General features: G+C 45.6%; 1 protein-coding gene across 5 annotated transcripts in view; it reads left to right on the top strand.

The window, feature by feature from the left end:
- CX3CR1 (C-X3-C motif chemokine receptor 1) overlaps nucleotides 1-11,515 on the top strand; it is a 131,256-nt gene extending 119,741 nt beyond the window's left edge. For 4 of the 5 annotated variants that reach the window (XM_063805104.1, XM_009444829.4, XM_063805105.1 and 1 more), the window contains one exon: nucleotides 8,493-11,515. In XM_063805104.1, coding sequence (XP_063661174.1) covers nucleotides 8,502-9,569 — 1,068 coding nt within the window. In that variant the 5' untranslated portion in view covers nucleotides 8,493-8,501 and the 3' untranslated portion in view covers nucleotides 9,570-11,515. Of the gene's footprint in view, nucleotides 1-8,492 lie in introns of those variants that run through there. The other variant, NM_001146253.1, reaches the window with a different exon arrangement.
- Nucleotides 11,516-12,167: the final 652 nt, after the last annotated feature.

Below are 12,167 nucleotides of genomic sequence, written 5' to 3'. Positions count from 1 at the left end.
TCCCAGCTACTTGGGAGGCTGAGGCAGGAGAATCACTTGAACCCCGGAGGTGGCGGTGGCAGTGAGCCAAGATCACACCATTGCACTCCAGCCTGGGCGATGAGAGTGAAACTCCATGTCAAAAAAAAAAAAAAAAAAAAAAGTTTTCTAAAGTAAATGCTCTGAGAAAAAAACAGAAGGTGAGGAGATCTCTGTCCTTATTTTTAACAAGAATAATTAAATGTTTTTATTTTTAATTTCTACGTAGACTAGAATATGGTACAGATGCTCAAAAATATTGACTTAATTAATAATTAAACAATTAACAAGTCTCTCTTTCTTAATTATTAAAAAAATTATGAAGTATTTCCCTTCAAAATTTCATGGTTTACTTTGACATAAATAAATAAATACCATAAAGTATTTTGAAGAGGAAAGGGAAGGGTGGCGCTTCAAACACAAAATAATGGCAGGTTTTGTAAAGGGGCAATTCACTAAACTCAATAGGATTCTCCTGTTGCTATTTTTTTTTTTTTTTTTTTTTTTGGTGGTGGTTGGAGGGAAGGGTTGGGTGTGCATTTGGCCTGTGTGAAAAACTGGTGGGTAGACAATGCCATGCTGTTCTAGATGGGCTCATTGCTATAGGAATAGATAGTCACTGAATTTACTTGCATAGGGGATGGGGTATAAAATGTTTCCTTATAGCTCCTTAACATGGAATTCAGCACCCCTCTCCCCATCAGCCTTAGCTCTCTCTGAATCCCAAGGGATATGTGTTATTAAAAATAGCTGCCATCATAAATGAGAAAACCATCAGGACCTGGTAAAACTTGGCTTCCCAAACAGTCAGGGGTCTGGGCATGGCAGCCGACTGAGAACCTTTCTATCTAGTACAAGGTAAACAAGATTTGCCAAGACTTGATCAACTGATCCAGCTCCCTATCTCCAAACAGAACCTCATCTGAATGCTCACAGGCTGTGCCCCAGAAGTGTAGAAGTGTCATGTTCCCTGGGCAGGCTGCTGGGCAGCCTCTCTGTTGACAATAGACCACACTTTTGCTGACCTAGGACTCATGTTGCTCTTTAAGACTGCTTCCTTGGCCAGGCATGATGGCTCACACCTGTAATCCCGGCACTTTGAGAGGCCCAGGCAGGAGGATCTCTTGAGGCCAGATGTTCAAGACCAGCCTGGTCAACATAGTAAGACCCCATATCTACCAAAAATAGCTGGGCATGGTGGTGCACACCTATACTCCCAGCTACTTGGGAGACTGAGGTGGGAGGATTGCTACATCCCAGGAGTTCAAGGCTGTAGTGAGCTATGATCATGCCACTGCACTCCAGCCTGGGCAACAGAGCGAGATCCTGTCTCAAACAAACAGTTTCCTTCTGTTTGATTCTTGCCGAAAAATTGAGCATGCCAGAGCTAGCAAGGCTCTTAGAGGTGGTCTGGTTCAATGCTTTAATTTCATACATCAAGAAACTGAAGCAGAGCAGAGTGACCTGCCCAGGGTCTCTCAGCCATTCATGCTCAGAAATGTATGGGCTCCTGTGAAACATGTGGCTCTTAAAAGCACTATCATATATTTGAAGGCAGAAAATAGGCTAAACCTTCAGCCTTCAGACTTTTCCTCTCCAGAGAAAATGACCCCAGTTTCCTCACTATGGTTGCTGGGAGCTAGATTCCTGGGGATCTGGCAGTGTGGACCACCTAGTGGTGGCTGGAGGAGCAAATAATATCCCGCATTCCATTTTCCACTCACCAATCCCTGAGGGGCAGCCTGCTGGGTTATGAGCCCAGAGGGGGAGAACCCCAACGAATTCAGAGATGCATCATGGACCAGTTTCTCTTAAGGGGCCTGGGTCTACTATTTTCAGTTCTACTTCAAGAGAAGTGGCCTGCAATATCCTGCAGATTTCCCCTCCAGGGAGAAAAGCATTGTGCGATGCAAGGAGCACAGGCTTTGTGGAAAGAGGCATCTGGGGTTGAGATCCTGGCTCTTTTGCTTCCTTGAACAAGTTAACCAAATCTCTGGGGCTCTGCTGGTTAATTTATACCATGGGGATCATCATTTCTCCAGTGGGGTTGTGAAGAGAATGTGGTGGGATCTTGTGTGTGGAGCATGACACTTAGCAGGCATCCGGGAATGGCAGCCTCCTCCCCTTCTAAACTGGGGCTTTCTGAGGGTGACTTCAGATTCCACAATGTCAACAGCACAGTGGCATCCTCATAAGGAAAGTTTGGGTTGGGGCTCCTCAAGCAATTCTCTACTCTCATTTGGTACAAAGAAAAAAATTAAGCCTCACAATTTTCTTGGCACCAGACTGAACCTCAAACCCAGTCTTCACTTTTACTAAAAAGCCATAAACAGAGACCAGGAGGGTAAAAACTACCAGAAGATACACTGGATTTAGAAAACAGTAAGCTGGATGTGAAGCCAAAAGAGAGGGAGAAAGCAACATAAAAGAATGTCAGATTGAAGAAGAAATGGATTCTGGCCACCTAAAGAAGAAGGGAAGTATAGAAAAGGGAAGCTGATTAGAAACAATGGGTAATGATGAGTGTCCCTCCCCTAAAAAGTTAAAAAATAAATGAGCAGGCATGAGAAAAGGAAGTAGGCCAGAGGAAGTAGACCAGGATCAGCCACGGATGTGAGTGGGGAATTTTACAAATTTCTACTTGGGTGTGAAACATGTGTACACTCAAAGCTCTGTCTAGGTTCACCGAAACTCTCCCAGCTCAAGGCCATTTAGTAAAACCTTGGCTTAACTGAATAGTGGGTAAGGAGGCCTGAGGATGGCCCAGAGAAGGTTTAAATTCTTACTGGCTGCTGCACTAAGTTGTAAAGTGCAGCCTTAGTTGATGATGCCTTTATTAGTGCAACATCCCAGAATGCATGCGTCTTACAACTCTTGTGGATATGAAACCCAGCTGGGTAGACACTGCAAAGTCTTATCTCATTTGATTCTTCCACTTGGTTTCTAGTGTCCCTCAGGGACAAAGGAAAGCCATGGTCCAGTCTAAGATGAAAACCAATTAGACCTCTGGCAGGCCTTTGACCACCCTGAGGGCCACCCCCAAGGCACGGCCACACTCGCATCTGCTGCCAGGAGGCCCTATCTTAGGCTCAGCTCCCAAACCTTGAACATCTTGGAGGATCCACAAATAGGAGGTACACTCAGCTCAGGCTCAGTCTTCCTTAAAAAGCGCCTTGCTAAAACTATCAAGTTCACTGGAATACTTCTGCGAAGGACACAGCTTCAGCGATGTCAGATTTTTTATGTAAATGGTGCCTTCGCATGCTCTGGGGCATTTGGCTACCAAGGGCGGTTTGAACTAGCTCCAGCACACAGAATACAAGTCTCTTCAGAACCAGGCAAAACCCTATGTTGCCCCATGACTCCTGCTGTTTCTTGAGATTTGCACAGAAGACAGAGCTGCAATTACCCACGCTGATATCTATTTCATGACCACATATGTTCAAAAGCCACATGTGAGAGGTATGGTTGAAATGAGAGGTTGTGTTTGCCAAGTTGTCTTCTGACTGTGGAGAGCTGGTGAGCCTCTTCTCATCTCCTGGGGCTCCATATTATAGAGCTGACGAATCTCTTTTCTTGCTCCTTGAAGTCTTTCATTCACTTATTTATTAATTCATTTAACACATCAGGCACCTACTAACTTCTCAGAGTTCAAGGCTTCCTAGCCTATGATCAGAAAGGACACCTGTGTGCTCATGAGCACCCCTGGGATCAGGGTGACTGATAGGGTGCGGTCATCACTACTAGATGAAACTCTTTGGAACAAAGGTCTAGGATATAATATTTATCCTTCTGCAAATATTCATATGGCATTCGCTGTGTACCAGGCCTTCTGTTGAACATTGGCCTGCAGAGCTGAAGAGGACGTGGGTCTTCTCTTAGGAACTCCTAGTCTTGGGAAAAAGGAATGGGGAAGGGCTGTAATGTGAAGTTAAAAAAAAGTGCTGAGGCCGAACACATCTGGGCCCTCACTGCAGCCCTATTGCACACACACTGCATCACCTCGAACAAGTTATTCACCCTCTCTGAGTTCATCTATTTGCCCATAAAAATAGAGATGATCCTTTTATATGTTGGCTACCACTTATTAAGTAGGTGCAGCATGCTTGTTATTGTACTAAGTTACTCATTTTTTAGTTTTTCATATAACTCATATTTTTGTTGATTTTTATTTTAAAATTCCAAACAAATTAATTAAACTATTTTCCAAAATACGTAGTATGTGTACATGGTAAAAAACATTTCCAAAAGTTTACCATAAAAACTGTCTCCTTTCCCATATCCTCAATCCTTCAGAATCCCTCTCCAGGGATAATTACCACCACCAGTGTATTCCTTGAGAGATATTTAAACTTTATACAAAATACGCACACATCATTCTTTTCCACAAATGACAGCATACTATGTACATGGTACCTCACCTAGCTTTTTTCACTTACCAGTATATCTTAGAGATTGTTGCATGACAGAATATACAGATCTGCCTGTTTTTGTTGTTTTTCCCAAGTTTCCAAGAGCTAGAAACTGTTTGGTTTTTAAGCAGCTGCTTGGTATTCCATTAATTGGACTTATCGTGCTTTGATCTGTCCCTAGTGATGGACATTGGGGTTGTTTCCCTTCATTTATATTTGAAGCTTGTTGCAGTGACAGTGTACACACTTGCTTGAGCATGTGTGTGTCTACGATAAATCCCAATAAGCAATTTAAAGTAATTTAATTCTTATGCTCTCAACAAACCTAAGAGGTTATTTTTTTAGAGGAGGAAGCTAAGGCTGTTGTTTTGATGCCTTTTTACCACTGGACTTGGGACTCAACAGTTTGATAGTCATTGAGTCCTTGACTCTTCTCCCCTGCCAGGATTTGGCCCCTAAGCCCAGGGCCCGAGTCTCCTCCATCTTCAAGGGAGAGTGGGAAGAGCACAGGCCTTGGCCTCAGTCCTGGTACCCCTGCTTCTAGCTGTGGGATGGGCCAGGTGCTTCACCCAGCTGTGCCTCCTGTGAGGCACAGTGTGTGCAAAATGGAAATGTGAACATGAAGATCAAAAATGTCCCTCAATGACCAGTGCTGTTCCTCAGAGTCACGTGGGAACTCATAGAAAGCGATATTGGTACTGCTCTTTCCTCTGTAGCATGGTCCAGATGGCTCATAGCAGGGGCCATGATATGCTGGGTGAGCACCCACTGCATGCACCCACTGTGCCAGCACTGAGAGACTCCTGTGGGAGCCACAGCAATTCTAGGGTCTTCACTGGGGACTCTGAGACAGCAGGGAGCTAGGATGAGGGCTGCAGAGTGTTCTTCTGCTCTCACTGAGCAGACCCCCTGGATGGCAGGGAGCAGTCCCAAGCCAGATGGATGCCCATAACCAGCCATTTGGCTCTCAATACATAATATCACCACGTATCAGGCAAAACCATCCTGCCCAGAGCATTATCTGAATTTGCATCCCATCTGCAGAAGATACATTGACCCACTTCTTCCATTCTGTCTTAATCAAAGTCTTTATGTGAATTTTCCCCATTGAGAAGACAAGCCCCTTCCTGGCTTAGACTGTACCTGACTGATCTTTTCATGAGCTCCTTGTCAAGCCAGACCACCCCCAGCTTATATGGAGACTTGGTGCAAATTAGAGATGTCCCTGTGCACGTGGCAGCCCTGAGCCCAAGCACCCAGTAAGGCAAAGGGCCTGATTTGGGACCCCTCTGCCACTCCACCAGGCAATCAGTTGCTTATTTCTAACTTTCCCTTCCTTCTCCACATTTGTCCCATTCCTTCCTCTCATCATGAATATCCCCAGAGGCATTCAGCAGTGCAGTGAATTAAATATAGAACTTTTTTTTTCAGAATTGCAGAAAGGATTAGATCAATATTAATCCAAACAGAGCAATGAGCCTGACAGTTTAGTAAAAGCTCAATAAAGGGTGGCTTACCTCCCCCAAAATAATCTGAAAAGAAAGCATGTCTTATTTCAGGGGGGAAAAAATAAAGTGACCTTTAAAGACCAAATTCCCAGGATACCCAGGGTGGAGGTGGAACATGGGAGTCCACAGGCAGCCTGGATGTTTCCAAAGATCCAAAGGGCTTTTGCTTCCTCACATAATGCAGGAAACAAATTGAACATGTATTAAGTGCTTGCTGTATGTGACACACTGTGCCAGGTGCTCCCCTTAAAACAGTTCTATGGGCAGGCATGAGAATGAATCCCGATCTTACAGACAAGGAATGTTAGGCTCAGAGGTTTCAAGCTCACCCATCACTCAGCCAGAGAGGACAGATGCAGGATTCAATCTCGGGAGTGCCCGAGTCCACAGAAGTTCCTGTGCTGAAGGACCGACCACAGGCACATAAAGAGATGCGAGACAATTTTTACTGGATTTGGCCACCTCTCGAGGTCGGCTTTGCCAGCTCTTCTCACTGGGGGAAGGGGAGGGAGAAAGTAGCTAGCTCCAGGGTCCCTAACATAGAACCACCAAGGACTTGACTATTTTTACTCATACAGCAGCTTGTCTGGGAAGATCACGCTCTGTGACAAGCTGCAGGCACTAAGTAGCAATTTCTGTTTCCCACATATTAGCTTGAGTCATATAAAACTGACATGGATGTGGCTCAAAAATAGCTGTATGTCAGCCATTTTATACCATTTGACTTAAATGTTATTAATTAACGTCACAGCCAGAGATTATTCTCTGAGAAAAGGGCATTGTAGCCTGAAGCAGAGAAAGCATACACGTTCCCTGGGGTTGAGAACTCATCACAGCCTGAGACAGCTTAGGTTGTAAAGCCCCGGCCCACTTATCCCAGGAGAGTCTCGGTGAGATGCAGGCCCCAAAGCAGAGGCTGGGAAGCAAGAAGTGACACCCTGGCTGGGTGGGCCCTCATCTTGGTGAGACACCACCTGGGTAAAACCATCATGGAAAGGGTGTAGTGGGGCGTGGAAACTCCCTCGGTTAAAGCGTGAGCTTTGCTGTAAGTTGTGGTAAGGAGGGAGGCAGTGACAACCAGGAGGCCTGTTTTGAGGGTTTCTGAGGGACCCATATGTGGTATCACGAGGAGACGCCCAGAGGAGCCGTGTGAAAGGGCTGCCTCCCAGCCGGCTCTGGAGTGAATGAGCAGCAAGTCCTGGCTGCGAAAAGAAGGGGAGTGCAGCCTGCGGAAGTGTCTTCTTTTTTCAATTCCTGCTCAGAAGGAAACAGGAGATAAGAATAGTGGGGAAGTCCAGACCAAAGTGAACTATAGGGCTGGTAATCGTAGGGGGAATTAGTCACCCGGAGACTAGCCCAGCAGACTAACGGAGCCCCATCCTCCATCTTGAATCAGTCAGCCCCTCTATGACTGCAGAGTCCTGAATGATGGCAACACCTTCTCTTCACTTAGGGTTGTAGGATGACCAACAGTCCTGATTTGCCTGGGCCTGAGGGGTTCCCAATAGATGGGACTTTCAGGGCTAAAACCAGGAAAGTCCTGGGCAGCCCAAAACAAGGTAGTCACTCTAGAGTGTATGACTCTGTCTGATACCTGCTAAGAAAGAGAAGGACTTGTTGATTATAAGGAGAAGAGGAGGTGAAATGGTTCTCAAAAAACAAAGATGAGGGCTTCCGGGTGCTGTTCTGCCCAAGGCTCTGGGTCTGAGGCTTCTCTCTCCAGGCCTAGCTTCATGGAAAAGTAAGGGGCCAGAGGGTGGAAAAGGTGGAAACAAAGGAAGAGGATGGAGAATTGCTTTGGGGAAGTTTGGACTGGAAGTGTGAATTACAGCTGCACCCCCAATTCACCCCATCTCACCCCCCTCCCCCTCCTGCTCATGGTTCTCCCTTTCTCATCCACATATTGGTCAAACTAGCTAGCTTTTGGAGAGATTTTGGGCAGTAAAAGTAAAACAGATCTGTCTCAAGCTTCAAAAAGCCTAGAGCTGGCTGGGCGCTGTGGCTCACGCCTGTAATCCTAGCATTTTGGGAGGCTGAGGCGGGTGGATAATCTGAGGTCAGGAGTTTGAGACCAGCCTGGCTAACATGATGAAACCCCATCTCTACTAAAAATACAAAAATTAGCCAGGCATGGTAGTGCACGCCTATAATCCCAGCTATTTGGGAGGCTGAGGCAGGAGAATCGCTTGAACCCCAGGGGACAGAGGTTGCAGTGAGCTGAGATCACACCACTGCACTCCAGCCTGGGTGACACAGCGAGACTCCATTTAAAAAAAAAAAAAAATGCCTAGAGCCAAATGCTCACAGAGCCATTTACTGCATGGCTTTGGGCAAGTCAAAGGAGTCTGCCTCTCCTGTCAGAAGAGTCTGTTGCAGTCTTCATCACAAGACTGTTGTGGGGATTAAACAAGATGGCAAGTGGGAAGTTGGGAAATGTAGTGTGCACCCAACCAATATTTGTTTCTTCCTGCCTGCCTACATATGAGGCCACACAGAATTCCAACTTTGTTTCTCTGATAACTAACACAGTTACTTGTTTTTCTTTCTGATCCAGGCCTTCACCATGTATCAGTTCCCTGAATCAGTGACAGAAAACTTTGAGTACGATGATTTGGCTGAGGCCTGTTCTTTTGGGGACATCGTGGTCTTTGGGACTGTGTTCCTGTCCATATTCTACTCCGTCGTCTTTGCCATTGGCCTGGTGGGAAATTTGTTGGTAGTGTTTGCCCTCACCAACAGCAAGAAGCCCAAGAGTGTCACCGACATTTACCTCCTGAACCTGGCCTTGTCTGATCTGCTGTTTGTAGCCACTTTGCCCTTCTGGACTCACTATTTGATAAATGAAAAGGGCCTCCACAATGCCATGTGCAAATTCACTACCGCCTTCTTCTTCATCGGCTTTTTTGGAAGCATATTCTTCATCACCGTCATCAGCATTGATAGGTACCTGGCCATCGTCCTGGCCGCCAACTCCATGAACAACCGGACCGTGCAGCATGGCGTCACCATCAGCCTAGGCGTCTGGGCAGCAGCCATTTTGGTGGCAGCACCCCAGTTCATGTTCACAAAGCAGAAAGAAAATGAATGCCTTGGTGACTACCCCGAGGTCCTCCAGGAAATCTGGCCCGTGCTCCGCAATGTGGAAACAAATTTTCTTGGCTTCCTACTCCCCCTGCTCATTATGAGTTATTGCTACTTCAGAATCATCCAGACGCTGTTTTCCTGCAAGAACCACAAGAAAGCCAAAGCCATTAAACTGATCCTTCTGGTGGTCATCGTGTTTTTCCTCTTCTGGACACCCTACAATGTTATGATTTTCCTGGAGACGCTTAAGCTCTATGACTTCTTTCCCAGTTGTGACATGAGGAAGGGTCTGAGGCTGGCCCTCAGTGTGACTGAGACGGTTGCATTTAGCCATTGTTGCCTGAATCCTCTCATCTATGCATTTGCTGGGGAGAAGTTCAGAAGATACCTTTACCACCTGTATGGGAAATGCCTGGCTGTCCTGTGTGGGCGCTCAGTCCACGTTGATTTCTCCTCATCTGAATCACAAAGGAGCAGGCATGGAAGTGTTCTGAGCAGCAATTTTACTTACCACACGAGTGATGGAGATGCATCGCTCCTTCTCTGAAGGGAATCCCAAAGCCTTGTGTCTACAGAGAACCTGGAGTTCCTGAACCTGATGCTGAATACTGAGGAAAGATTTTTGTTGTTGTTTCTTACAGGCACAAAATGATGGACCCAATGCACACAAAACAACCCTAGAGTGTTGTTGAGAATTGTGCTCAAAATTTGAAGAATGAACAAATTGAACTCTTTGAATGACAAAGAGTAGACATTTCTCTTACTGCAAATGTCATCAGAACTTTTTGGTTTGCAGATGACAAAAATTCAACTCAGACTAGTTTAGTTAAATGAGGGTGGTGAATATTGTTCATATTGTGGCATAAGCAAAAGGGTGTCTGAGCCCTCAAAGTGAGGGGAAACCAGGGCCTGAGCCTAGCTAGAATTCCCTCTCTCTGACTCTCAAATCTTTTAGTCATTATAGATCCCCCAGACTTTACATGACACAGCTTTATCACCAGAGAGGGACTGACACCCATGTTTCTCTGGCCCCAAGGGCAAAATTCCCAGGGAAGTGCTCTGATAGGCCAAGTTTGTATCAGGTGCCCATCCCTGGAAGGTGCTGTTATCCATGGGGAAGGGATATATAAGATGGAAGCTTCCAGTCCAATCTCATGGAGAAGCAGAAATACATATTTCCAAGAAGTTGGATGGGTGGGTACTATTCTGATTACACAGAACAAATGCCACACATCACCCTTACCATGTGCCTGATCCAGCCTCTCCCCTGATTACACCAGCCTCGTCTTCATTAAGCCCTCTTCCATCACGTCCCCAAACCTGCAAGGGCTCCCCACTGCCTACTGCATCGAGTCAAAACTCAAATGCTTGGCTTCTCATACGTCCACCATGGGGTCCTACCAATAGATTCCCCATTGCCTCCTCCTTCCCAAAGGACTCCACCCATCCTATCAGCCTGTCTCTTCCATGTGACCTCATGCATCTCCACCTGCTCCCAGGCCAGTAAGGGAAATAGAAAAACCCTGCCCCCAAATAAGAAGGGATGGATTCCAACCCCAACTCCAGTAGCTTGGGACAAATCAAGCTTCAGTTTCCTGGTCTGTAGAAGAGGGATAAGGTACCTTTCACATAGAGATCATCCTTTCCAGCATGAGGAACTAGCCACCAACTCTTGCAGGTCTCAACCCTTTTGTCTGCCTCTTAGACTTCTGCTTTCCACACCTGGCACTGCTGTGCTGTGCCCAAGTTGTGGTGCTGACAAAGCTTGGAAGAGCCTGCAGGTGCTGCTGCGTGGCATAGCCCAGACACAGAAGAGGCTGGTTCTTACGATGGCACCCAGTGAGCACTCCCAAGTCTACAGAGTGATAGCCTTCCGTAACCCAACTCTCCTGGACTGCCTTGAATATCCCCTCCCAGTCACCTTGTGGCAAGCCCCTGCCCATCTGGAAAAATACCCCATCATTCATGCTACTGCCGACCTGGGGAGCCAGGGCCATGGGAGCAGCTTTTTTTTCCCCCCTAGAAACGTTTGGAACAATCTAAAACTTTAAAGCTCGAAAACAATTGTAATAATGCTAAAGAAAAAGTCATCCAATCTAACCACATCAATATTGTCATTCCTGTATTCACCCGTCCAGACCTTGTTCACACTCTCACATGTTTAGAGTTGCAATCGTAATGTACAGATGGTTTTATAATCTGATTTGTTTTCCTCTTAACGTTAGACCACAAATAGTGCTCGCTTTCTATGTAGTTTGGTAATTATCATTTTAGAAGACTCTACCAGACTGTGTATTCATTGAAGTCAGATGTGGTAACTGATAAATTGCTGTGTATCTGATAGCTCTTTGGCAGTCTATATGTTTGTATAATGAATGAGAGAATAAGTCATGTTCCTTCAAGATCATGTACCCCAATTTACTTGCCATTACTCAATTGATAAACATTTAACTTGTTTCCAATGTTTAGCAAATACATATTTTATAGAACTTCCATCTGTGTAATCTTCTTTCTCCTATTCAATTATTTCCTGTGGTTAAATTCATTGCCATGGGGAAAACTGAGTCAAAGGGCATGGGAACACGTTATCTTTGCATACACACATATGAAAGTCATATATTACACAACCTTTACTGAGTTGTATTATATACAAAACGTGAACGCAGATCCAGAGCTATTCCAAAGACGATGAGACCAAGCCTCTTCCCTCAATAATTTAAATGCAGAAGAGAAGTGAAGGAATAATCACACTTGGCATTAGGTGGTAGCAGAGGAGTACTACGTGACTTCTGACCTGTGTCTTTAAGGGAAAGGGGTTCTCCAGGTAAAGAAAGAGGTGGCATTCCAGGCTGAGGAAACAGCATGTATAAAGGAAGTGTGTGAGAGCCACAATGTGAGAAAACTCTGTGCAAATATTAAAAGGCGTTGGAAGCGGAGTGGGTGGTAGGAACTTTCTGAGCTGAGCTGTTAGCTGTGCGCTGAGCTAAAACAACCAATGGAGGGGGCGCTGGTTCTCCTCAGGGTGTTTACGGGGTTTCTTCATTATTACCTGATCCTCATTCCAACTGTTGAACCATAAGACTTTTAATTAAAGTTTAACCTATTCCTGGACTTCTAAGAAGGAGGAAATAATTATTTTGGCTTG

The sequence above is a fragment of the Pan troglodytes genome, chromosome 2, assembly GCF_028858775.2.
Source record: "Pan troglodytes isolate AG18354 chromosome 2, NHGRI_mPanTro3-v2.0_pri, whole genome shotgun sequence".
Lineage (NCBI taxonomy): Eukaryota > Metazoa > Chordata > Mammalia > Primates > Hominidae > Pan > Pan troglodytes.
This window is presented reverse-complemented; position numbering and strand designations above follow the sequence as displayed.